Below are 26,812 nucleotides of genomic sequence, written 5' to 3'. Positions count from 1 at the left end.
GCAGACATGTCTCTCATCAACATAACACCTGGGATGGAAAATCCTGAATGTGCACAGCAACCATGCTAAAAACCCTCTGTTGTGCTTCTGTTCCAGACACTGTTCTCACCGGGCTGCTCTCCAAAACTTCCTTTGCTGCAGTGCACTCCTGCTAGACACTGGCTGTCTGACACAAAGTCCAAGCAGAGAAAAGTCAAAGGAGGCAGTTAAGCAACTGGAAGTCTGTAATTTCTTTCTTGCTTGAACTGTGTGTACTCAAGGGGGAAAGGATTTTAATTTTTTTAGCTGAAAGAGATTATCAGAGAGCTTGAGAACATGAAAGAGTACCTTAAGCTGGAGAGGGTTCAGATAATTTTTTTGCTATGAACATTCTAAATAACTTTAGTACAAAGTAAATATATAGCAATATTGGACATGTGCTAATATGTGATGTCTGGAATGGCTGTTGCTCTTTGTTTTTATAAGTTCCTATTGTGAAAAAAGATGCATTACTATGCCACATTTTCAACAATCATGGAGCAAAAAGTAGTTTCTTTCTGAGGAGCTTTTATCTAACCACACAGGTTGAAGAGGAATGGGAAGAGTTGTAACTAGAAAGGATATGCTCCAAGTACATGTTGGCATTGAAATTTGAATAGATGGGTAATAGAGGCATTGATGAAAAAAGAGACATGGGCAATTATAAAAGAGCAAAGCATAAGGGAGCAACAGTCAAAGGGAATGGAAAGGGAAGGAGAATGTATCTGCTCTGGCTGAAGGGAAGGCACTGGGGAATGTGTCTTGGGGCACACTAGCTGTTACAACAGAGGAGAAAATGCTCCAAGACAAAGTTGATATAACCTCTTGACATTGGAAAGAGACATGGCAGACCTGCACAGTCCTTGTTCCTTAGGCCACCATTTGCTGCCATGGACAGGGATATCTGTTTGCCTTCCTCTGGAGATGATGAATTACTGTTGTGATTTCTCACACTAAGTGGACAATATAATCCTTGATTTCATGTACAGTTCTCATAATAACATCTCAGGAGAACACAGAACTATGTCTATGACCTTAGTTGCAGTAAGACACTATTTTATTGGTGATAATAATAGATTTTTTCCTTAACTGTTCCCAGTTTGAATAATTATAAATACTTCTGTCAGTGCTTGGTGGTCTTCTCAGCACACTATTGGCACTTTGAGCTTTTTTTCACTGCTGAATGAGGAAAGTTTAGCTTTGCATTTGACTATTTCAAGATTTCTACTCCAAAATGTCTTGAGATCTACAAGCTCCTTATCTGTCGGATTTTGGGGCTGTTTAGATGGTCTGGGAAAAGCCCAAGATGGCCTTGGGTCGCCCGCGTTCCAAAGGACGAGAAGAAACTTCAGATTTTTTCTCGGTCTCGGTGTTTATTAATTGCTTATCTAAAAGATTTTCTCTTGGCCTGACAGAGTTCTGCTCAGCAGTCAGCCATGGGCACACACTGAGAGCCCCTGGGGCGGCCACCTATCTTTATACCCGGAGTTACGTATACAATATTTATCATTTTTCTCCAATACCCTCTACCCTTATTAACCAGTGTTCCCCTAGTAAGGTCCAATCCCAGAGTGCCAACATCACCACAGAAGATGGAGGCCTAGAGGAAGAAGAAGGAGAAGGGCACGCCCCAATTCCTCCATCTTACCTCTCTAGACCCCCCTGTACAGAAATCTTAAACTCTTTATCTCACACTCCAATTAACTTATCCCTTCACCATTCACCCCGGTGAAATCCTCCTATCCTCATACTGATGTCATCTCCCATGAGGGATCAAAGTCCAGCCACCAGACATTTCTGGCAACATTCCAGGACTCCCGAGCCCCCCAGGGGTGGTCTCATTCACCCTGCACCCCAGTTCTGAGAGACTGAGATCCCACACTTATCCTTCTGGAAAGTGAAGAGAGAGTATTTTTGGGGATCAGAGAAATACATAATTTACAAGCTGCATAATGACTACCTTAAAATGTAGAGGAAAATGAGTATACACATGTTCATAGAATTTCAGTATGGGCTACTCAGTAAAGTCTGTACTTGCCCATATGAGCTGAACTCCATCAGAAAACAGTCAGGCATGGAAAACAGGCCCCTTACATGAGAAACACTTCCATTTCACAGTGGCTCCAAGAATAATTTAGATAGAGCAATTTTTGGTCAGTTTTTGCGTAGTTATTCTTCTGACAGTCAAAAAGATGTAAAATTAATAAAAGCAGACAAGTCTAGAAATTGTCTCTGACCTCTGCATATCTCAGTAGCATTTCTGCAGAAATCCTCCCCAGTCAGACAGTATTCTGAAGACAACCTTGTACCAAGATCATAACCCTGAGGATCAGACTAGACAGGAATGGAGAACAAACATACATTTTACATTCATTTACATTTGCACATGCATAGCAGGAACATTAAAAATTCAGCTCCTTATAGCAATATTTATAAATACAAGTAAATATTTTCTCTAAATTCTTCTTCAATCTATCATATTTAGGTAAAATTCCCTTAGGTCTCTAGCTTTAGCTAAAGACGTGGTTAAATTCTTTTTGTTTGAAATATATTTACTGCTGCTACCAAACTCAGACTTCTCCTCTGCCTCCCTAATCCTGCCCTGCCCTTTGCTACTCACATACTCAGGTTACACTACTGTGGATGGAAGCTGCTGCCCCACCTCCTACTTAAAACTTTTTTACCACTTTCTGTTGTGGTGTGTTTTTAAGTTTCTCAGTTTGCTCCCCCATTTTATGTATGTTCCCCCTTTGTTCTCTATAAATGGTTCCTCCCTTCCCAGTTTTCCCGCCACTATTGCCCTGACAGTTGAGTTACTATGGTTACCCCTGCCCCCTTTAGTTGTCAATCTCCCAAGTTACATAACTGCTCCTCCCTTATCCCACCATATAAGTAAAGTTTTCCTCCTCCCTGAGCCCAGTCAATCACCCCCCACTCCTCCCTGCTTTCGAGAACATTCTTCTCTCTGGGGGTTGTGGTTGGCTGGCGTCCCGGGGGCCCTCCTTTGTTCTATGTTTATTGGATAAGTTCTTGTGTTAGTTTTCTTATGTACCTCCCCACATGTTCCCCGATTGGTTATCTGGGTGTTCCCTCCCTTCTCCACCCCTTCCCTGTAAAACTCTGTCTCCCCCCGTGTTCGGGGCCATTTGCTGTGGGTTTTTCCACCTGTTGGTTTGCCCTGTGCTGCCTGTGGGCTCTTCAATAAACCGACGTTTTACCCCCAGCAAGTGGTCGCCTCCTCACTCGTCTCGTCCTGCGTGAACCCAAGTACGCAATCCAACCCAGCCCGAGGCCAGGACGCCAAGGGGGGTTGGCTTCTGATGCGTAGGGGCGTCAGCCACTTTTCCCCTTCAGCTAGCCGGACCTAGGGCTGCGTACGCCCTCGCGCAACTTTCCCCTCACTCTCTTTCATTTCAGATCATTGTTGCATGTGAACTCCTTTCCTCACATCCCTGTATTTCACTGCTCCTTTTTCCAAAGCATAATGAAACACTTTCCCACTTTCCCTTTCAATTAATTTGTCTGATGGCCTCAGCAGTCCTGTGCTGACTGCCGAATCTTCTTTTTCCCAGCCCCTCTTTTGTTGCTTCCATCCAGGTTTTTCACAGCTCTACTACTCAGCATAATTTTCTTAGTGGACCATATCACTTGCCCATTTAAATCCTTTCCAAAATCCACTCTTGCTCTTAAAATTCTGGTCTTTTTTTCTTATCTCAGCCTTAATCTCAGAACTAAATCCATGTCCTATATGGATGTTTCTGTCACCCACATGTTAACTTTTATACTGTCCTTGACCACAAAACTCTTCCTCAGAATTCCCTATTATATTCAGGTCTATGTCCTCATTTTATTCCAAACACTTGGAAAGACATTTTTTTTCATATGAAGGCCACACTATTAACTTGTTCCCTCTAAGTAATGAAAAGAATACTCAGGTTACCTGACAAGCCCAGCCGAATTGCATTTGGAAGGAAGCAACTATGCTAAATTACACCAGCAGAGAAACTGGCTGAAATACAAGTGAATATCGTCATTTAGAATTTCTTACTGTGCTTTGATTTATTTGTGTCTTATCTTTTGGAGCTTCAGCTGTGAAGGGCAAGAATTGTCTTTATCCCTGTACTGAATATCACTGCCATAACTTCAGCTCTTTCAAGCTGATAAATAATGAGATACTCATGAAATTCCTAGCGGGTGTTTTGTTTTAATACCTCATCTGATTTCAGTGGGAGGTTTACCTGAGTAAGATCTTCCACTAAGCAGAATAATTTCTTGTTCCCCCTACCAGGTAACAAATGCCAGCTTAATACATCAATCCATCATCACATAGTTATGTCTTATCTGTAGTCAAAAGCCCCAATAAAAAATTCTAATCTCCTTAGAATGATAAAGGAGAAAACTAATGTGAACCTATTGCTAATAAAACTGAATTTCCTAAAAAGTAAAGGCCATTTATACCTTAATAATACAATGGTCCTTCCATCTATCAGTCTGGAAAGTCAGTACCACTTGGTATCACATAATTTATTTTGTTCTAACAAACCTGTTAGTAAAGTGAGCCCTACAGCTGTTGGAGAGAGAAGTGTGGAGTGGGAAAACATTATGTCTAGTTCTGCATGGTAAGCACTGTTAGGGCCAGGGGCAGAATTGAAGCTGTTTTTTGGAGCACTGGAGCATGCATTTTGAAGTGCAGCCCTTGCTTTTGCCAGGAGGTGAGAGTTTAATTCAGTTGGTTGGACAAAAATAGAGGGATTGCAGAAAGACCTGACTCTTTGTTCTCAGTTCTGCTGTAAGCATTGCCAGGTATGTAAAAGAGGAATATTTAACACATTCTCCTGGCTCTGGCCAGGGCAGGGTTAATTTTTGCAGCAGCCAGGAGGGGGCATGGCCAGGAGCTGGAGGCTATTCTATCCCACCTCCTATCATTCCCAGGGATGGGGAAAGGAGTCAGTAGTGTGGCAGCAGGGTGGGGAATTGCCAGGGGTGAGCACTCACATGTGAAACATTTGCCTCTTGTATACTCTGTCATTGCTATTGCTGCAGTTACTGTTCATTTTCTTACTTCATTGCTGTTTCCAGTAAATGGTTCTTATCCCAGCCCATAACCTTTCCCTTTTGAGCCTCCAATGCTCCTCCAGTCCAAGGGGATGTGGGAGTGGTTTGGGGTGGTTTTGGTGGAAACACTCAGCTGGGGAAGCCATGACTCACATCTTGTTAGGAAATGTGGGAATTAGTTACCTGAAGGAGAAGCATGTCACTTCCCTTTATAGTGAATGGCAGTGTGATATGCCAAAGGGTTTTTTTAATTATCTGGTATAACTTCAGGGATTGGGGTGTCACTGGGTAACACCCCACAGGCCACTCTGAGCTGTGACACCAGACAGGATGTTCACAATGGATCCCAGTTTTCCCTTGCCCTAATTATTTTTCCATTTCATTTCTAAGAGCACCTGGTCTGTTTTATTGTCATGACTCAGTGGTACCTTGTGACGTGGACACACAGAAATCCACCTCAACCTTTCTCTTATAACTTATAATGATGCAGCACTACTCAAGTTATGGCTTAATAGTTCAGAGTACTGCTTATGCCTGGCAGAAAAGAGCTTGCCTGAAGGCTGAAAACATAAATAGGGTTAGCTAAAAAACCAAGATGTGTTTGCCCAATATGAATGGAATAAACTCTCTTGTGAGCCATTCTCTTGACATCCATTCTCTTGTGATCCATAGTACTTGTCTGATACTTCCCTTGGTAGGCAGGGAGTGTCTGCCAGAAGGCAGGGAAAACATCATCACTTTCTTCCCCAGATTTCTTAAACTCTTATAGTAATTTAAATTTTCTCTTTCATCCTGAGTGCTGAGTTTGCCAACACCAAACTCACATTTCATTGCAGCTGTGATAATTTGTCTGTTGGTAATTTGAAGGTTGATTAGTTTTTTGTTACCTGTAATTACAGACAGTCACTCTGAATGTTGCTTTACTGCCAAACTGCTGGTCTAGTCAAGAATAATTTGGATATTTCTCCTGTAATTGAAAGAAACAGCTGATGGACAGGCAGTCTAGCAAATGGCTGGATTTAATCCTTGTTCTCTCATGGTAGATGATACCAACAAAGGCAGGCCCATGCTCTGCTTGCAATGGCAGGGCTTGCTATGTCAGCTAATTACTATTTGCTGTTAATCAATCACACTCAACCAGCACATACAGCCTCCATTGACCTGTAAGAAGTGGTGATTATTTGGCACAGCACGGTGCTCCCTTTAATCCCTGGGCTCTTGGCAGAAGACACAGTCTGGTTTCTGATCCTCCCCTGATTCAATCTGAATGGTGATGGAGTGGAAGCTGTACTGCTCAAACAGGGCTTGGGTGACATCTCTCAAAATCTTCTGGCTGTCTGTTGAGTCTGCTGCAGAGAGCAAGCAGAAAATAATCAAAACATACATCTTGATAATACTTTAAAGTATTGCATACTTCTAATATAGACATTGATAGCTAATATAGATATTGTATACTTCTAGGAGAGAAACTTTTAACAAGAAGTTTGTTTGAAAAGTGTTTCTTGTCCTTTTTATCCTCCTTTCAGGAACCTCCATGTCAGCAAACCTTTGTTCATTCAAATGTGGTTGGAAAATGCAATTTTGGCAAGAGTTAAGCTAAGTAATCACCATAGAAATTCAGATTGGCAGAAGACTGGAGGAAAGCAGAAATACTTAATAAAGATTAGTTCATCCAGTCATGGAGTAGCAGCAGTGCCAAGTGATTTGGGTGGCCAATAGACCCTCTGTTTTTGGAAAGTGAGGACTCCGTGGAGGACTTCACCTCTAGCCCTGTTCTTGGCCAAACACAGCTGGCTTTTTTTTTCTTAATACATAAAAAGCTGACAGACAGATAAGAAAATTGACCTGAGTAGTGGACAGTTTGTCAATTGGGATAAGAACTACAATTTAAAATAATATTTTAAAAGATGAACTGGAGCTACCTCTAAACTCCATCTAGTTTTAAAGATTGTTTTACTTTTGCAGATACCAGATACCTCAGGAATGCATAATGGCCCTATAAGATCTTCTTGTAGAGATCAACAGTTTTCAAGTTTGACAGAATTGTGATAAAAATCTGGTTTTAGTCTAATTCTTTTAATTTATTTTAAATATCTTGTCATTTACTTCGTTGTCCCACAGACTCTTAAGTTTTCAAGTTTTGGGCTAAGTAGAGGTCCCTGTTGTTTAGACAAGGTTTCTGGGAGGAGGATCTGAGAGCTTTATTTGTTATTATGGTTAATTTTGATTTTCCTACAAAATTATGATGATTTTTTTAAACAAGTAACAGATATACAGTCAGCTTAATCTGAATCAAGAAAGACTGACCTTTACTAGACAGCAGCTGAATAGTCACTCCCTGCTTACAGAAATTTACTGACCTGTGGCAATGTGAGCAGAGAGAGCAGTTTGATTCATTGTCAGAGCCCAAACATGAAGGTCGTGAACAGACTCCACTTTTTCAACTGTTAAAATTCTTGCTTTTACGGCATCATAAGCAAATCCTTTTGATGTTCCTGAAAAGGAAAATTGATGGGAAAACAATATTTTTATGGGATAAGAATTGTGATCAATAGAGGAAAATGAATTATGGACCTTTATTCACTTAGATGTATCATTTTTATAAAAGTATTCAATGCTTTGGAAAGCCCATCTATTTGAGAGTTCACTGTGCTATATAATCTCATCCCTTCGTTTAAACTTCTCCATGGAAGGTTGAGACTCATGCATGTTTTAGGGGACAGTCTGAATGTCCCCGTAAACATAGGGGACCTATGTTTTAGGTCCCCTAAAAGGACCTAACAAGTTTACATAGGTAGTGAGCTGTTTAGCCAGATCATGTCACAGTTTTGCACCAACATCTTTTGTGAGTGCATCCCTATGTCCATGTGAACAGCATGAACTCATCCTGCTCCACTTGGACCAGTAACCTGAAACAGCAGCTCCAGCATCCAATTTCTTTTCAGCAAATTCTGGGCAGAATATTCTACTTAGGAGATAGGACACTCCCCAGAGAGTTCCCAGGAGGAGAGTGGCCTTGGTGCAGAGGGGAACAGGCGCTGCTGACTGTGGCATGTCAGCACTGCTTACAGAAGCTGGGAGTCACTGCTTTAGGAAAGAGACTCCTCAGTGTCAGGGGTTGCTCCCCCTTCCTGATAGTTTGATTTTTATTTTTTTTTTCAGTAACCAAGAGATCTGCTTTTTGGCAGCCAAAATAGAATCAGTTGCCATGCTCTTGCCTAGGTACTCTTCTATGTGGAAGTATCTCTATCTCACAATCACTGAAAGCAAACCAACCCTCAAATGAAACTACTGTAACAATGTTTTATAACAGATATTTTATTTTTATTTTTTAATGGATATTTTATTTCTTGAAACAGCAGTAGGTGCAAGTGAAAGAGAGGAGAAATAGCCACACAGGCAGTCACATTGAGTACTCATATAAAACCTGCGCTTTTAGAGCTACTTTTCCTTTTAATCTTCATGTCTTCACAGCTGAGAAAGAGGTTGTGGGTAAGGCAGAAATATGCATCTGTGACTGCTCAAGTCATTTGGCCTTGCAAATCAAATATTCAGGCCCATAGCTGACAGGATTAAAGATTGCTAAGCCTGGTTCTTCTTGCTGCTGCTGTGCTGAGAACTGTCTATTCCCATGCCCTGGAATGCAACTGGAAAGCTCCAACAGCTTTTCTGGACTCAGGTGACTAAAAATCTTTTAAACTTCTGTCTCTTGCACTCAGCCTATTTCACAGACACAGTTCAAAGCACAGTCAAAACGCTTTTTCTTGGCAAAGATTTGTGTTTCACAAGGATAAAGGAAGTAAACAATGAACAAGGTGAGTCGGCATCTCATGTGCCAAAGGGGTGATAGAAAGAAATGCTACACGTATGGCAAACAAAAGCAACTCAGAGCTCATTAGCAAAATACCAGTGCAAAGGTTTTTACAAAAATTGGCATATATGTAAACCTAATGTAACGATAGAAAACAATTTTGATTAAAATTAGAAGTAAGTTTAAAGTATGATCAGAATTATGAGACCATTGGAAACTGATACAGAAATGTGCTACTATAGTTTTTTCAAACATATATAAGCATTATGGGTAAAGCAACAGAAAAAAAAATCAAAATGCAAATATTGATTCTGGAATCAGGTCCTACCTTCCATTAATATAGTTAAAATATCCCTTAAAATCGTGATGGTAGTTGCCAAAACAAAGATGGAAAACACAAATGTGCAGATTGGGTCGGCTATTTTGTACTGTGGCTAGAAAAATATGAACACACCGCTTTGTTAATTTCATTCTCCTTGGTTATTGTCATTTTTAATCAGCATGAAAGAATAATAAATTGCATTTATCTAGTACAGAATGAGTGCTGGCCCTCTTTGCCAGTTAGGGAGCCTCAGCACAGGGAATGAAGGTGCTACAGATGAAGAAAGGGAGACACCAAAGTATCCAGTTGAAACAGCAAGAAGCAAGGGTTACACTCTCAACAGTTATTTCAGTTCCCAAGAATAATTTTCTTTAATACAATTACAGTGTGTATGATTAAGACAGAGGAAATATTTACCTAGTACCTAGTGTCACAACGCTGTGAAAATAGCACTTATCTCTGATTGCAAGGCAGGCATATGAACGAATAAAACCAACCTTAAAGAAGATGATAAGTGCACTAATTAGCACACTAATGCTCTGGAATAGATCTCCAATGGCATGCACAAAGGCTGCCTGCAGGCTGGCATTGCTCAGAGCTGGCTCCAGAGGGGCTGAGGTGCCTTCCCTGCCTTGTGCCCCGTGGCTGTGCCCGTGGCCAGTCTGGTGCAGAATCAGGCTTAGCCTGCAAGAGATGGAAAGCTGCAAATATCAGAGGATTCACTGCATCTCTGAAAGCAGTGAGGCCATACACATCACCACCCCTGTCACTTCTGAGTGCTGAGCAGTAAAATCTGACACATTAAGTAGAAATGCAGAGGTGGCTGAGCAGACAGTTCCTAGGTTTTCAGTGATTTGCATAATCAAGAAAGTCTGTGAATGGGGTAATTAATGAGGCCGCATTTTCTAGAGAGTTCTTGAATATTCTGACATCTAATAAAAAGTGAGATGGAGAATAATCTTCTCCTGGGGTTTGTAGATTCATAATTTTCCTTCCCAGTGTGGCAGCTAACAGAAAGGAGGAGAACAACTGCAACTTCCAATGAGAAGCAGGACCTCTCTTTTGGACCCCCTTCCATATCCTCATGGAGCTCATAAACACTTAATATTTTTGAGGCCATTATCTCTCTATAGTTTTTTAAATTGAATTACAGCAGCAGGTTCAAGGTTCCAATGTCACATGAGAGGAGAACTTACAGGATGTTGGTGAGCACAGCACAAGCAGAGGTAATGAGCATCACTGTAGCATCAATATCATAATCCTGGTGTAGCAGCCTCATGCAAGCCAAATATATCAACACACCAGTCACCATCCAAACTATGATCATAGACAGCAAAGCTCCCAGAATTTCTAGGAATGAAAAAAATCTGATTTTAACAGTTAGAATAGGAATGCAAAAAATTTTAAGAGGTTGATGGTAATGGTTCCAGGTGTATGAGCTGTACAGCCAGGAGAGCTGCTTCTTGTATGCTGGCACCTTAAAGCTCACAAAGAATGGGCCAAGCTCCTTTCTGATCACAGCAAATCCAGTGGCTATCCAGGGTAACCCCGTGCATGTGGTGGCCTAACCCTGTTCTACCTGCTCCTACTTCTGTCCCCTTTCCAGTGCTGAGTTCATGCAACATTCTAAGAAATTGGACAGGTGTAAAAGATCATTTGGGGAGTTCTGGGAGGAGCAAAAGGAGTTTTCCTGTGGTGTGGAACCTATAAAGACCAGCCCTCCTCTCCCAACAAGATTATCACAGGAGCAGAGGTTTGAAGGAAGGAGAGAGGCACAGCCTCCCCTGTTACTGCACACCTCTGACCACTTCACCTTTCAGAGAGACAGTAGCAGCTCTCAACCAGGTCCTGTCAGCAAAACTTATCCTGGAACTCATTCTGCCAACGCCACAAAGTCGTTTTTGTGCCACCAGCTGTGACGAGAACAAAAGAAGTTATTTTTTCCCCGGGGTAGCAAAATTTAATTTTGTCTCTATTGGCTTTGAGTTGAGCTCAAATAAATCCAGTCCCCAAGGCCAGCTTTTATTGCACTGTTATGGGAGAGGTCCAGGGAAGTGCATATGAACATGCAGCATGCTTTTAATAGGATATGGGACTAGTAATTGCCATGTGACTTGAATGGGTAAATGAGAACAACTGAGACAATACTAAAGAAAATGCAAGCTCACAGTAAAGTGAAAGGCAGTAGACAGCCAAAAAGCATTTGCACAGACCTCCACTGAAAAGCCATTAAAACAGCTTATGATTTTTTATATAATTTTATGGGGATCCCCTCTTTTGCAGGCTGCAAAAGCTCATCAAATTACTGTTTTGCCTAAAACTGGAAAATAATGAATCAAAATGCACTGACAGGGGAATTTAGTTTTGCTTAAATGTAGATAGAAGCAGACATAAATCATACAATTTTTTTTTCTGCAGGTTGCAGATTGAACCCCTGCAAACTTGGCCCAGCTGAAGGTGTTGATGGCTGTGCTATCATTGGCATGAAAGCAGCCAAGAGCTCTTGTGAACACATGTATCCACCTGTGTGGATTTATGCATATCTTCAATAACAGAACATGTTAGTGATCATATTTACATATTAATTTTCAATGGAGTATCTTGGCAAAAGTTTAGTTGAGCTTACAGATCAGTTCAGCAGCACTAAATACTTCACTTGAGATGTTCTCAGTTTCTTTTTTTCAGAACTGCTGGCACTAACAGAGCACAGCAAACAATAGTGTAGGATTGGGTGGGAATCTCTGAGTACAGCTGAGGAGAATTAAGGTGCAAGAGAGGTTTTGTAACTGAAAATAGTTTGGCTCACACTATCAATCTTATTCAATACTGTGTTTCTGTGTTTGTGGAAGTAGCTGCACTGCTTTGGCATGGAGGGCAGGAGACATTCAGATGGCTAAACCTGAGCACTGCCATGAAGAGTCTTTTCATGACAATATCTATCAGTCTGAGACAAGCAGTGAAGAAACATCTTCCAGTGTCATGGAGGGCTGCACCTGAAAGACCTTGCTAGTCAGTGGAGAGTGACTTTGCCATCTGACTGCCCTCAGCTGCTCTATTAAGGTGCCAACCTGCATATTAAACTGAGAATATGGCTGGGAAAATAAGCAAGAAACAGGATAACAATCGTGGAATGCAATTAAATAACTTCTAACATTTGATGCAAGGCTCTTTTTGCTAGCAGGATAAAAAAGGCAATAAAGGTTTGGTTTTGAAGTTCTGCATTGCAATGACAAAATAAAAATAATTTAGTTCAGACTAAGGATAAAGTTACATGAAGTGGCTGAGCCTGCCTACATCATCAAGAGAGGTATCTCTTTCACTTTTCTCCCCCCAGGATAAGAGATAATAAATGTGAAAGGTAATGTAAATCAACTGATGTTAAGTTGTAGTTTACTAAGGCTGCAAAATTCAGCTGTGTGTTGTCTCCATAATGCCAGCCATGCTTGGGCCATGCTGATCCTCCCGCTCACCCAGCAGAGCTGGTAGGATACACTTAGGGAGCTGCAGAAAGGCAGGATGAGGATGGCACATGCCTGGTACTCTGTGCAGCTACAACCAACCCTGGCCTACAGACATCTGAGTCAGAATCTGTTTCTGGACTTTGCTGCTGAACATCCTCGAAGCATTTATCATCTGAGTCTTTGGTTCTGGTGCACAGGTGTCTGGAGTCATTTGAGGTACACTGACACCTCCATGCATGGCCTGACACAAGGTGTATCATTGACCCACAGACTTCCAGAGTGACAACTGGATTTCAAACGGCACAAATCATTTAGATATAGCAACAAAACTGAGCTCTGAGACATCCAACATGAGACTTATTTTCGGATAGAGACAACAAAATGGCCTACCTGTAGGCACTACCTAAAGTGTCTAAGCTCCCTCTGTGGACATCAAATTAATGGTGATTGACACAGCTCCCTCCTTCACTGGCTGACTGGGAACACTGACTGGTTTTTAGCTATGAGTGTCTGGTCACATTTGACAGGCCCTCATTTTGTGCTTGGCACCTTGTGCAGGCTCCTACAGGTCTTGTGCAACAGCTGCCACTCCCATGCCTAAACCTCTGACATCCTAGGGATGTAACACTGGACTTCCATGTTTAGGAGGCTGAATGGAGCCAAGATTTCTGTTGAATATATCAGAGACTTGGACCCTGTGCTTAAAGGTGCTTATGTGCATGTAGGCATAGATATTTAGGTGTCTAAATCTTGAACAGACTCACACTCCCAGGAAATTATTCTCATGGTTAGTATTTTGCTAGTGTCTTGTCTTTTGTAAAAACACTTGTGTTTGATTGTCAGGCTTTTGGTGTTAGGTATAATCTGTAAAGTGGGTGATTTAGGTCAAGGACAGAGTACTTTAAAAACCTGTTTGCATCTAAAAAACCCACCAGTGATAAAGAGATATGAAAAGAGAAAATCTAGAAAAGGGTAAATGTTAAAGGATCTCACTTTTCTACAAATGTAACATTGTGAACTTTAAAAAATGATTTTATCATTTGCTTTAGAAATGGAGAAAATCCTAATTTTTATGGTTATTGTTGCTTTTATAGAAACTTGTTTCATAACAAGTTGAGAGCTAAGTCCTCCACACACTCAAGTCACTGAGAGAAGTTGCTGTTATTTCAACCAAAGTTAGCACCAACCCAAAACTGTGGTAAATAATGAACTGAAAGACATGCTTTTAGATTAGGGGTGATGCTTTAGTTCTTTGAAATTCACTGTTTTACTGTGTTTCATGTCCTGAGATCTGTGGGAGCATTAGCACACTGTCTCTAAACGCCTGCAGACCCATGTTGGACATCAGCACGTTCTCCAGTCCCTGGCTGGGATAACTTCCTTTTCCCATTCCTCACGTTCATACCAGGACATGTTTGCTACCTGCTCGGTGCCAGCCGAAGGTGCACTGTTTGGTGGGAGGTTTGGAGGTGAGGCACAGCGAGAGGAGGCTGATGAGGAAGCTGGTGAGATCCACCAGGATGTGCGCCGCGTCGCTGAGCACGGCCAGGCTGCCCGCGATGTGCCCGCCTGTGTGAAACAAACACCCGCTGGGTCGCAGCTCTGCTCACGGGTCTGAGCCAGCCAGAGCCAGCTCAAGGCCTGTTCTGCTGAGAATCAAAGGGAACACTCAATTTTCAGCCATCATACACAAGACCCAAACCTCTTCAAAGATAATTTCATTTTGTACCTCGTTCATGCAGTGAAAGGGATGAATTAATAGAAATACATAATCCAAATTTCTTAGTTAGAGAGAGACCTAAGAAAAATGAGAGTTGTGATACATTAGTTCTGTAGTTACATTGCTATTGTACCGTTTGACTATTTTAATATCAGATTTTTTTTTGTGAAAAGGCCATATTTTTGTGAAATTCCATATTAAGCATCACATTTCCAGTATCCTCCCACTATCTTTTCACAGAACACCGATATTTTTATGTATGTACAACAGTTCAGAGACCTAGCTTGTGAGCTTGTGGGATTAATTTCCTATTTGTTACAGGAAAATATGCATGTTCTTCCTGCTCCCTGACTGTTTATTTGTCACAGGCAACACTAAAACAGGAATACATGGAAAGATCCCTATAGAAGAATTGTGATAAGCAATCAGCCATTTTAGTGAGGGCATAGAGAAAAATGTTCTGTTCTCAGAACCAATCTATCATTTTGAATCTGTAATGCACAACTTAACTTTCCTGCTAGAGCTCAAAAATGTGGCTGAATGTCATTTTACTCTGTGGGGGTTTGGATTTAAGTGGATTCTGAAGGAAAAACCCACCAAATTAAAACATTTTTGGGTTATTTTAATTTACATTTCTTTTATTCAGTAAGCCAAATATCATTATTTTGCCAAATTCTTCTAGCCATATCTCAGGGCTAAAGGCAAATCCAAATAAACTGAAAGTTTACATTAAACAGCCCCAGCTCCTTGTGGCTGCAGAAAACAAGGATCCCAGGCAGGACACTGTCCTTCCAACACATTACAGCAGAGGAATCTTTTCATCAAAGTACAAATGTAAAAATGTGGATGTGAAATAACAAAGCCAAAACACTTAGCTTCTGCATTTGGCAATGCATTTTCATTCTTCAGTCATTTAATTAATTTCAGCTCACTCATTTCTCCTGGACACAACCTGTATGAGAATTAATGAATCCTGAAAAACATCATAAAATGCCTCATTCAAATCTTTGGCAGCATACCACCGCCAAAAGGACATGTAGATATATCTCTTGTTTCCTTATAGTTGGAGCTTTTTCATGCCAGCAGGATGGACTGTCTGTTTAATTTCCTCCTGTATGCATATTTTAGATTAGAATACCTAACACCATAAGTTTTTTCAGCACAGAATTTTGCTCAAAGTTACTTCCCAAAAGGGAGAAAACATGGCTGCAGAATTTGGGGGCATCTCATTCCTTGTGGTAAAATGAAAAATTCATCAGAATAAGTATTTCCCAGAGCATGTTCAAGTGAAAATGCACACATACTTTTTGGTCGTGGCACATCTCTTAGACTTCCACTGTTTTCAGGATAACTGTATCTCAAGAGGGAGGTGGTTGTGCTGAGCAGGGGGAAGAAGGCTTGTCTGGCAGTGCCCAGATGTTAATAACCCAGGCATCAGGTTTCTTTCAGCAAACAAATATGTAGATCACAAGCTGTGGGCAAAACCCTATTGCATTTTATATACTCTATTTCCATTTCTATTTTCTGTTTCTGTTTCTGTGGGACAGTATCTCAAAAGCTTGCTGCTAGCCTACTGCCTTTGAAAAATGTTTGGAAATTATTATTTCATGTACTGCTGGCATAACTAATGCCTTGGGTGAGTTTCAGAGATCTCAGTCTGCTTAACTGAGCAACTTGTCTCACTGATCTAGTTTTTCTGTCCTGCTCTCACATGAGACCACATGCAGTGTTTGTCTTTCTTTCTACTGCCCAAGTGGAAGTGCTTTGAAATCCATTGGTTCTTAATCACCAAAAATCATTGGAAAGCACTTTTATATCTGGGCTACACACTGAGTAGCACTGGTCTGACTGATATCTTCAGATCTATAGAGATTGTGATGGAACTGCCTTAGAAGAACAGAAGGTAATTGTCTTTCCAAGAGAGTTAGTGGTGTGTCAGGCTCAACCAGCAGTGCCCAATTTGGGAAAGCAGGAATCGCAGCAGAGATGATTTGAGAAAAATATCATGGAAAGGTCTAGGCATTCCAAGAAGCACAACTTTTCAACCTCTCTGAGAGTGATGCAGCTTTGTTTTTTCTGTTTAGCAGAATAATGTCCACGGAAGCTGTTTGCCCTCATAGGGCAAGGAAGGGAGGGGAAGATACTCTTTATCTTCAGGAGTAAAATAAGTGTCATAGTTAAAGGCTTTTACAGCTTTTTATCAATACTCCCTACAAGTGGCCTTTAAGACTCACCATTCCCTATAATGGATGTTTATAGATTTATAGACCACAAGCAGTAGAAATTGTCAGTCACTCAATGGTCAATCATCAGGCACAGCAGTCTTGCCTAATGATTAAAAATATTAAATGTATGGTTCATAATTACAAAAATCTCCACAGAGAGCTGTCTGTAACTGCAGTTAATAACTGGTTTGTCAAAGTTTAATGGTCTGAAGCAAAACGGTCTTCAAGCCTGTTACTTAAGCTGTCACTGCAAAAAAGCTGCATGATTCATTAAGCAAAACGAAACATTTAGTTAACATATCATCTGTCCTTCCAATTACCCTCTAGCACAGCCACATTCACCAGACTTAAGCCTACTGATTAGATGGTTTTGTTAATAATGCATTACTTCTGGCATTGGGAATTACTGCATGGGGATTAGCAGCATGCACTGGTTTTCCTGGGGGAAATGCAGGTGACCTAGAAACAACAGGGCTCCGTGCAGAGGGAGCACGGGGGAGGGAAGAGATGGAGAAGTCCCTGCTGGGTTTAGCAGCCAGAGGAGGAGGCAGAAATGCAGCAACTCTTTCAGTGCCTCCACTTCTCACTTGCAAGGAAGACAAAGCCTTTCTGTTTCACTTTCATGGGGCTCCAGAGATGTTTGAGCTGGAAAAATATGGGTTTCAGAGGCCTTCCTGGCTGATTTTTGTTACATCTGCTGGAACACATATGGCAAAAGTCTGTGGGATTCCCCATGCCTCCCTTACCTCAGCTCACTGCAGGGAAGAGCAAATTAAAGAGCCAGGAGCTATCGGGTGGATATAAATATCACAGAATCCATGGAGAGAGCAGAGCAGTGAGACAGAATGAAAGCCAATACTCTATGAGCAAGCCAAATACTTATATTGGATGGTGTAGGGTGGGTCCAGAAATGAAAGCTAATTAGGTAGGGGAATAATCTTCCATTGATCCAGAGGCACACTAGCAGGCCAGTTTAAAAGATGAACGTGCCCTAATATAAATACATTGACTTAGCTGTAGAAAAACAGATGGTGAATCTGGCCCTGGATTTCCCTGGATTTTGAAAAGACTCTTGCATTTATTTTCAGATCCTACTGCTAGCAGCCTCTATCAGTGCTGATGTCTCATTGGCCGAGATAAATATGTAAAATCTTTTAATCTTTTTAAAGGATATAGCTCAATTTATTAGAAAACCTTTGTGATGCCAAGACATGCATCAGTCAAGCTTAGAGACCTGGAAGAACAGTTCAGACCATTAACTGATCTTTGTATTCCTACCCAGATGAAATCCTTGAGTGAATATATGAAAATATTTTGATAATTTCACTTAAACCCTCTTCTCCCCCCAGTTCTTTTAATGACCAGGGACAAAGGAGAGTTGTTTAGTGCCAGGTGGGTTCACCCCTGGCATGGTCCCTGCAGTCAGGGTGCACTCAAGGCAGGGATGTGCCTATGCTGGGCACCTGACTGGGCTCTTTTTGAGCACACATACTTCCCTGTTATCTCAGCAATCATGAAGAAGGTGCAAATTACTGATGCTACACAGAGCTTCCTCCTGGCTTGATGCTGCTCCCTCTGTCTGTTCTCATGGGCCTGGGAGTAGCAGTGACAGTGATATGCTGGATTAGCTCCTGTAACTTCTGCTTCCTGCTGCTGCCTCTCTTCATTTGAATTCTTCTGATGCCAGCTCATCCTTTGGGATAAAAAGAAATGGAAGGTTAAAAAGAAAAACCCTGGTTATTCAGGCATCTGGCCCTACAGCCCCAGAAATGATGTAATTAATGCTTTCAAAGAATAAAAGCAGCATTGGGAACAGCAGAGCAGGTCACAGAAGAGGCTTGCTCACACAAGCAAGGCTCTGTGGGAGGGAGCTGCACATGAAATGAGTGTTCTGGCTGTGTTTCCCAGCTCTTTGGGCTCTCCTACATCATTTAGCAGTTTATGAAGCACAGGGTGGCTTTTTGAGGCTGTGTATCTCGCACACACCACATGACTTTAAAGAAATTGTACCTCATGCAAATAGCTACCAAGTTCAGCACAACATGGAAAAATTCTACTAAAAAAATCAGGATTTTATTCCCAACACCTTTGTCAGGAAAACTAGTCAAAAAAAACCCCCCAAACTTCTTTTTCTTAAATATAATCAGCTGAAAATATTTCTCTCCTCTCTTTGCACATAGAACTATTTTATCTCAAATTTCCACATATGTACAAAATCTACCAATATTCCAGAAGAGTCTGAGCATTGAAAATATTCGTCAAAAAATCTCAAAGGTATTCAAAAATCATAGTTCATAGTTTTCATCAAAAATCATAGTTTTCATTCAAAAATCACTCTCCATAGTACATATAACCCATAGTACACATAGAACCCTTTATGCCACTGAGTTCATGGTAAGATGAGAAGTTCAGCAGAAATGGCTCTTTGAGCATTGCTCCATCACAAAGTGATTTTTCAGCCAAGTCTGCTCTGCCACAAACCCTCAGTATTGTGCCTCTCAGGGTTCCTGCACAGGAACCACAGGCTGGGGGTACAGAGGTCTGGGCCCAAGCTCGTTGCAAGGCAGCTCTGGAAGCTCCTGGATGGCCACAATGTTTGGTGCTCTTAGCAGAGCAACCAAGAGACTCCTCCTGGGAGGCCCCAAGGTGGTTTGCTGAGCAAGGATGTTCCCTTCTCCTTTTCTCTCAACAGAAAAGAGCCCAAATTGCAAAAAAACCCTCTAAACCCCCTCCCAGGGGGACTCAAAACCATTCTGTCTCTCCCAATACAACACTTGTTGCCAGAGCTGCTCCTGATGTGAGGAGTGCACTGGGCCTGTGGCACCAGGAGGAGGATTCTGCCAAGATGCACATGCACAGTCCCTAAACCACATGGTGCAGCTGTTTGGGGTCTGTGTGTGCAGGGGCTACCCAGGAACACAACAAACTCCACTGCTTTTTTTCTAATTTAGCCTGGGGACAGGATATGGGACTGGGCTTAGTTGCCCCAGTGATAACAGTGGCTTTTCCCCATTTTGACTTCAGACTTTCCTCTGGGACTAGGAAGAATTGTTTCTTCAGCTGAAGGAAACCTGTGCTCCAGGAAGTAACATGAATCCTGGTGACTTTCTCTAGTGTTTCTGCACTGTTTGTAGAAGTGTCAAGATGCCTGAATTCTCACTGGAAAGAAATTAACTGGTGGCTGCCAACGTGCAGTAGTCTGTCCAGAAAAAAACTGTACTGAAATCACAAGATTTTTCCAGCTGCTTCTTTTGGGTGGCCTAAGGGGGCTGCAGCTGCTCAGCAGGTTTGAAGTCCTGCCAGATTCCCCACACTGGTGGGCAAGAGGCAAAGGCACCTGCAGAGCTGATATCTTGGCCTTTTGTGTTCATCAACATCACAGTGGTACTGACGAAAGAAGAGCTGACCCACCTTGGCAGCCGAGCCCTGCAAGTGCAGATAATCAATGTGGATTTGGTTCTGTAAATATTGAGATGTGCCAAGGGTGCCACGTTCCCCTTAGTCAGCCAATTTCCCAGCCAGGTTAGCATGTGGTGTCTGTTTGCTCAGTGGAGGTGGCTGATCCCCCTGTACGTGAGGAGCTTGTGTGAAACAGCAACTGGTCACATTTAATGTCTGATGCTTGGAGACAGGGAATTTTCTGAGTCCTTTTGTCAGCATTTTCCTTTATTTTCCTCACATCAACAAACAAATAGGAGTTGGACTGTCTAGGGAATGGGCTGCCCATCTGGCAGCTGGGGTCCCCACCAGCCAGTCCTTCTACAGTCCTTTAGTTTTATATTTATCGGGTTCACTGTGTCAGTTTTGAACAATATTTTACTGATGAATTAGACACAGAAGGTACCACAAATTAATTCCTTCCAGGTGGCTGAATAAAATGCTGTAGTTCTCTCACTCTCCCCTGGAGATCAGGGCAGGCAAGGTTTTCTTTCTCATGATCTCTCTCTGGAGTTAACTTCCAATGCTTTTCTATCGTTTTCATGTAAAATTAATTTCCCCTTACTTCAATTTTCATCAGCTGGCATTGAACATTAAAATCGTCTTAATGACATGAGTCATGATCAGCTCAACAGGCTCTCAGGCAGGAATGCCAAAATTACCACTGCATATTCTGAGCCACCAAGTCCTTTCCTTGTTGTTAACAAAATAGGTCGCTCTGTGATCTCACTCTCTTTTGTTTTTTGTCTTTCAGTGTCTCTGTCAACTAACAAAGCCTCAGGGCATCACTGAGGGGCAGGAAAGCTCTGTCCCCAGATCTTGCTGGACAGATGCAAAAGCAAACAGAGACTGTATAAACCCACAAATGTCACATTTTTCTGTCTAAAGGGTACCTAAATAGAAGTGCCCTGGTTGCCAGAGGTGGTGAGCATTCACTGCTCCCTTTGAACTTGCAGAACAGCATCTGGCCTGATGAGTTGGGAAAACTCCTGCCAGCTCCTGTATGTAACCATTATTTTTCTCTTTCAAAAGCTGCCTGCCACAAATTAAAAGAATCTAAGAATCTAGGAGGCAGTTTTATAAAAGTGTGAATCAAAAGCTTAAGGTGCAAAGATCAGCTCTGTTAGACCAGAAACTCCTTCACAGTGTTTTAGAGCAAGATGTACCTTTGAGCTTCAGGTCTCTGTGCCAGCATATTGCAGAGTCACAGATTAAAAAATAATATTTTCTCCATTTCAAATTCTCTTTTCTTTATAAAAAAGATAGTCAGGGGGATGTCACTGAAAGGCTCCTACTGAGTCATGCCCGGAAGGGAGAAGCAGAAAATATTAATACATATTGCAGATTTCACACAAATCATTAGCAATAGCTTTTTATTACAACTTCCTTTCTGTTTATTTTCACTTGGTCTGCTGGGTGCCTTGATCTGCAGGCTTGTGGGAATAATTGCTATCCTCCTAGACCATTATGAGTTCCCCAGCCACAAGAGGAAAATGTGGAATCACTGTGCTTTCCACAGGAGATCATCTCCTTCATGACGGAAAATAGTAATTTTCTGCTGCCTGAAAGGATAATGAAACTACCTTCAGAGAAAAATTTATCAAAGCCATAGTCACCTTCCTTATGCTGGCACCATTCTGATTTCAATTGATGTACCAATCTTGAATATTTTCAAGGTATTTAAGACCCTGTTAATAACCTGGCCATCCAGTTTCTCCTTTTCCTTACTGTGGGCACAAAATAAAGGCAAATATTTATATTTTTGCATACATTTAGATCTCCAGGAGATAGGAATTCATGCCTTAGTGATCTTATGTGCCTCATTTTGAAGGCCTGGCCCTGTATGCATAAATGTATTGTCAAGAGTTTTCCTTCTCCATAACACTATAACAATACCAGCCCGAACAATTTTCCTTCTCCTATAACAATATCTGCCTGGAGACAGACCAGAGGTGCTGGTAGCCAAGCATGCAAATTCTGTCATGAACATGAAGGGATACATAAGGTCAAAGTACCAAAGAGGAACATTCCCAGAGAGTTACTGCTCCCCAGTTCTGAACCAGAGCTCCTGTCCAACATCTCTTTACAGATCTTTATTCCACAAACCCAGCTGGCTTGAAAATATTGAGTTCCACAGTTTAATTATGATGTGTGTAAAAGTAATGTGTCTTTTGTCACTCTGGAGCTGTCTGCCTGCTATTTTAATTAGTTCTAATACTGTTAGAAATGACTGACTATTCCCTGTTTACCTGCCTCCCATCATTCATGATTTTATGTATCATTGTTATACCTCTGAACCATCAATTTTCTGAGCTGATGCCCTAGCTATTTAGTTTCTGTTTCATGTAACTCACTACCTTGGTTCTAATTTTCTTTCTGAGATGAAGCGGGCAAAACTGAATTGGGCATGATGGAGATGGCATATTGCCAGTGCTGGGAAGCCACAGCCCATTCTGCAGGGTCCTGGTGTCACCTGCAGGGAGGCACAGGAACTGGGTTTGGGTGTGCTGAGTCTGCTGAGTTGCTGTGTGCTACTGGGCCAGCTGGCAAGCCAGGGCAAAGGAGGCAACCACAGGGCCCTCAGCTAAAACAGTCCAGAGATCACAAAAAACCACCTATCATCTTCCTGATCATTGATTCTGTAAAGGATAAGGAGTGGTGGAAAGCCTATTTTTGATGAGGACTCTTTGATCTTGTAAGAGTTTTCATATCACCTGCAGGAAAGGAAAAAAAGAACAAAATATTTCTTATGTGCTTGCTATAGAAAATCACTCTTCATCTGAAGAAATCATCTCCCAGGTTCACTTCAAACTTTTTGCTTGGTGGTATGGGTCTGGCAGACAGCAACCAATTAGGAGTCCAAGGCCTATAGACAAGAAAATCTACAGGTAAATGCCCTATGTTTAAAACTTTTGCATGAACACAAACCCTACCATTTCCACACAACTTTCCTGCTATCAGTCTTGCCCACCCCTGGGTTTTTCCCTGCCTTGTCTCTTGTCTCAGAGACAAAATAAAAAACAAAACTTTGAGACTTAAAGCCTTGAATTTCACTTGTGTGATGGTATTCAAAATCTCAGTATAAAGACAGATAAAGAACATAATAAGAAATCTATGCTGGATCAACCCAAAATCTAGCTCGTAGCATAGCTGGCACAATCAGATGCAAATCCACTGATTTATGAAGTGGGATATTGAATATTTCTGGTCAATTTACAGTGATCTGTTGCCAGCAAGAAATAAAAATACTCTTGACTGTCTTCATTCATGGAAACTTGAGGAATTTGGTCAAGCCATTACCTAGACCATGATAAAGGATTTTCTAGATCACTACATAGGTGATAACAAATGGGAAAAAAAATAGAATATGAATGATTAGTCATTAGACAAACTTATTCTCTTTTGATACCACCATTGACTGTGAAAAGAACATACAAAACTATCTCAGAGACCTAGTTCACACCTAATTTAAAGACAGATGCTGTATGACTTACGGACAACACGTTTTGCATGAAGCAGGAGGTTCTGAGTGCTCAGCTTCAGACCCTGTAACCACCATGGTTGATAACCTTCCTCAAGCCTGGTGGGACGTGGTGTCCTGTCCTGAGACCCATCCTGTGTGATGCCTTCCTCTGTTTCCTGAGACCCATCCTGTGTGATGCCTTCCTCTGTTTCCTGGAGCAGGAGGTGTAGGGCACCCTGATCACATTGGCAGATGATGCCAACCTGGAGGTGCAGCTGACAGATTGGAGGGCAAGGCTGCCATGAGGAGTCTGGAGGAAGAGCTCAACAGGAGCTGTTCAATTTCACAAGAACAAATATAAAGTCCTGCACCTGGGACAGACAGATTTGTGAGACCACATCTACAATATCATGTCCTGGTTTGGGGTCCTTAGCACAGGAAAGATCAGTAAATCAGAGCAGGTTCAGCAGAGGGTGACCTGGATAATTAAAGGCTGGAGCACTTCTGGGGGACTGGACTTTTTGTGAGCACCCAGATGCAACCTGCCAATATTCCTGAGGAGGCTATTGAGAAGATGGAGCTTTATTGCTCTACATGGAGGAAGGATGAGGTCATTTGTCATAAATTGAAACAAGTTCCAATTGAATATGAGGGGGGAAGAAAAGATTGTGAAGTTAATTCCCTATTGAAGCAGATTGCACAGGAAAGTTGTGGAGTTTCTATCCTGAGAGATTTTTTTCAAGATTAGACTGGAGACAACTCTGAGCAACATTATTCAATCTCTTGCTTGGACAAGAGACATTGTTAAGATCCCTCCCAAAGTGAATTGTGCTATAAACCTACAACTGATCTGACTTTCAGAGGGCTCAGTTGAAGCCCACCCACTTTTAAGCATTTCAAGTTTGACATGGGAAGCCTTAATGCATCCAAACCATCTAGTGACTACAGACAGGTCTGGCATGTGCAAAACACTCTCCTCCACAACCCCGAGTGCAGGGAAAGGGGTTGACTCACATGGTCACATGGTCAAGAGAAAACTAGTTTTGTTCCCTGTGTATTGTAATGATGGCATATATTAAAAAGAAAGAGGCTGGAGGATGGCAAGGAAATAGGCAATCTATGTGCAAAATAAATTCTGTTGAAAGCATTAGAGCTGCTCATTAAGGCTACACATGGGGGACAGAAAAATGTGGTAATTTATACCAAAGGCTAATATGAACCTATTGCTACTGTTGGCTTAAGGCAGCTGCTGTGTGAGCCCGGGCCCAGAGGGCTGCATCCCCTCATGGGCTGGCTGTGACTCATGGGCTGGTACCCTGGGTCACTGGGCTGGTTGTGGCCCACAGGCTGGCACCTTGCGTCACTGGGCTGGCACCCTGTGTCACTGGGCTGGCACCCTGTGTCACTGGGCTGGTACTCTGGGTCACTGGGCTGGCACCCTGGGTCACTGGGCTGGCACCTCAACCTGCTGGGTGCAATGGGAAGCAGGGCAAGGGCTTCCCCTGTGCTACCAGCTCTTTCCAACAGGAGGGAGGAAGACTCTGGCACTCAGCCCCCATTTCTGGTAATTTCTGGAAAGAGTAATTAAATTGTGCACTTAATCAAATTTCATCTGGCAGAAAAAGCAAAATGGAGAAGCAGCACAAAAGCCACATGGCTGGGTGACAAGTCCTCTTCATTTTGGAGAGCTACCTCCTCCATCATTCAGCCACCTCAGGACCACCACTGTAGAGCCCTCCTGGGACCAGCCCTCCAGCTCAGGGGCTATTGCATCTAGCTGCAGCATCAGTCCAAAAACTGCAATTGCTGCAGCAATTCATCCCAACTAATTTCAATCCTAAATTAAGAAATAATTATCAGAAAACAATTGAATCCAGAAGATGTGTCAGCTCTCAGATGGGAGGATCAGGGGCCAGGGATTATTGCCCCCAGTGTTCATCCCGCCCTTATGCTTAGCAAGGATATTCCCCATTACCAGTGATCCAGGGGAAAAATGCTTCCTCACAAGGCAGCCTAACAGCTGTCCCTGTCTCAGGGGACCATATTTTTTGTTTGGGTTTGCCCAGTTTTGTCCTCTGTGTCCAGAGGTTGCAAGGGGCCTAAGGACCTCAAGCGCTGAAGCTGTGCACACAAAATTGCAAACTTTAAAAAAACCACTGTCCCAAATAACTAAAATGAACTGCAGAATCATATGGGATCTTTTTAAAATATAAATATTACCATAGAAGTCATTTTGGACAGTGCCATCTATATTTATGGAGCCATGAAATAATATTTAAATAATAACCCAGACGTTCAAATGACTAAAATACGATGGCACTGACCCCAGTGTAAGAACATGAAGAGACAGATTTCCATTTGAACTGACAGTGTTTACGCCAAGTTTCTGTCCCACACGTTTTAAGAGAGCCAAGCAATAAATAACCTGAAAACCAATGAGATAATGGAAATGTCAAGAGGTGCTAAGCTGTAACTGAGCAGCTATTTTCTTTTAAAAATACTTGCTAGTCTGAGTTAAGAGGAAGAATGAAAAAAGGTTAAACTGCAAAACTATTCTGTGATATACATTTATACTCTTTTTTTAATCCCATCTACAGTATCTTATGTTTTCAGAGGATCTTTCCTCACTCAAGCCAACATTTACTCACCAGACCTCTGGCATATAAGAGTTACATTAACTCTAAGCCCAACAGACAATCCACAAGAATAAAGCATTGCCTTCCTTTCAAACCAAGTGGATAATTCAGACACTCAAGCATGAAGGAGCCTTGAACCAAACATGGTGTCAATAGCACAATTATAATTCAGCCTAAAATTGCAGCATAATCCATGAGGTTTTGCATCCTACAATAAATCTACTAAGCTTATAAAATACATAGCAAGAGATACTTGCTTCAACAGTAGATTAGTTCAATCCATCACAGACACAGACATATCAGACTGCTGTCCAGTAAACACTTCAAATATCTAATAAGAAAGTTTTGGAAGAAAAAAATTGAACAAACTATTTTGAAAGTAGTAAAATGTATGCATGGTGAAACTCTCCAGACTTTGACTCCTGCAGTCGGTTGGCAGATTGGTGATCTCACATTGCTCTGACACAGAAATGTCAGTGAAGGAAACAAAGAGTTGTGTTACCTGTCCAGGGCCAAGGAGTACTTCTTGGTGTCCTTCTCACTCACAAGGCAAGTTCTTTCAAGACACCTTTCAGTAGCCATGAAGAAAGTCAATGGGTTTCTGCTTGTTTTTTTCCCTTTAAACTCTCTTTTCTCTGTCTGAAGTGATATGGGCAGAAATGT

The 26,812-nt window shown here is 41.9% G+C and overlaps 1 protein-coding gene across 1 annotated transcript; it reads right to left on the bottom strand.

Annotated features, from left to right (window-relative positions):
* Positions 1 to 6,276: 6,276 nt before the first annotated feature.
* SLC30A8 (solute carrier family 30 member 8) lies at positions 6,277 to 26,731 on the bottom strand. Its single transcript, XM_054295691.1, has 8 exons — positions 26,652 to 26,731; positions 18,105 to 18,305; positions 14,090 to 14,256; positions 10,403 to 10,556; positions 9,704 to 9,890; positions 9,213 to 9,318; positions 7,434 to 7,568; positions 6,277 to 6,422 (listed from the first exon to the last, which is right to left on the bottom strand). Exons 1-8 carry the CDS (start codon positions 26,729 to 26,731, stop codon positions 6,277 to 6,279), a joined length of 1,176 nt encoding a protein of 391 aa, XP_054151666.1.
* Between the last annotated feature and the right edge of the window lie 81 nt (positions 26,732 to 26,812).

Source organism: Melozone crissalis, unplaced genomic scaffold (genome assembly GCF_028551555.1).
Source record: "Melozone crissalis strain CALT ecotype California unplaced genomic scaffold, PUWL_Pcris_2 ptg000002l_1, whole genome shotgun sequence".
NCBI lineage: Eukaryota > Metazoa > Chordata > Aves > Passeriformes > Passerellidae > Melozone > Melozone crissalis.
This window is presented reverse-complemented; position numbering and strand designations above follow the sequence as displayed.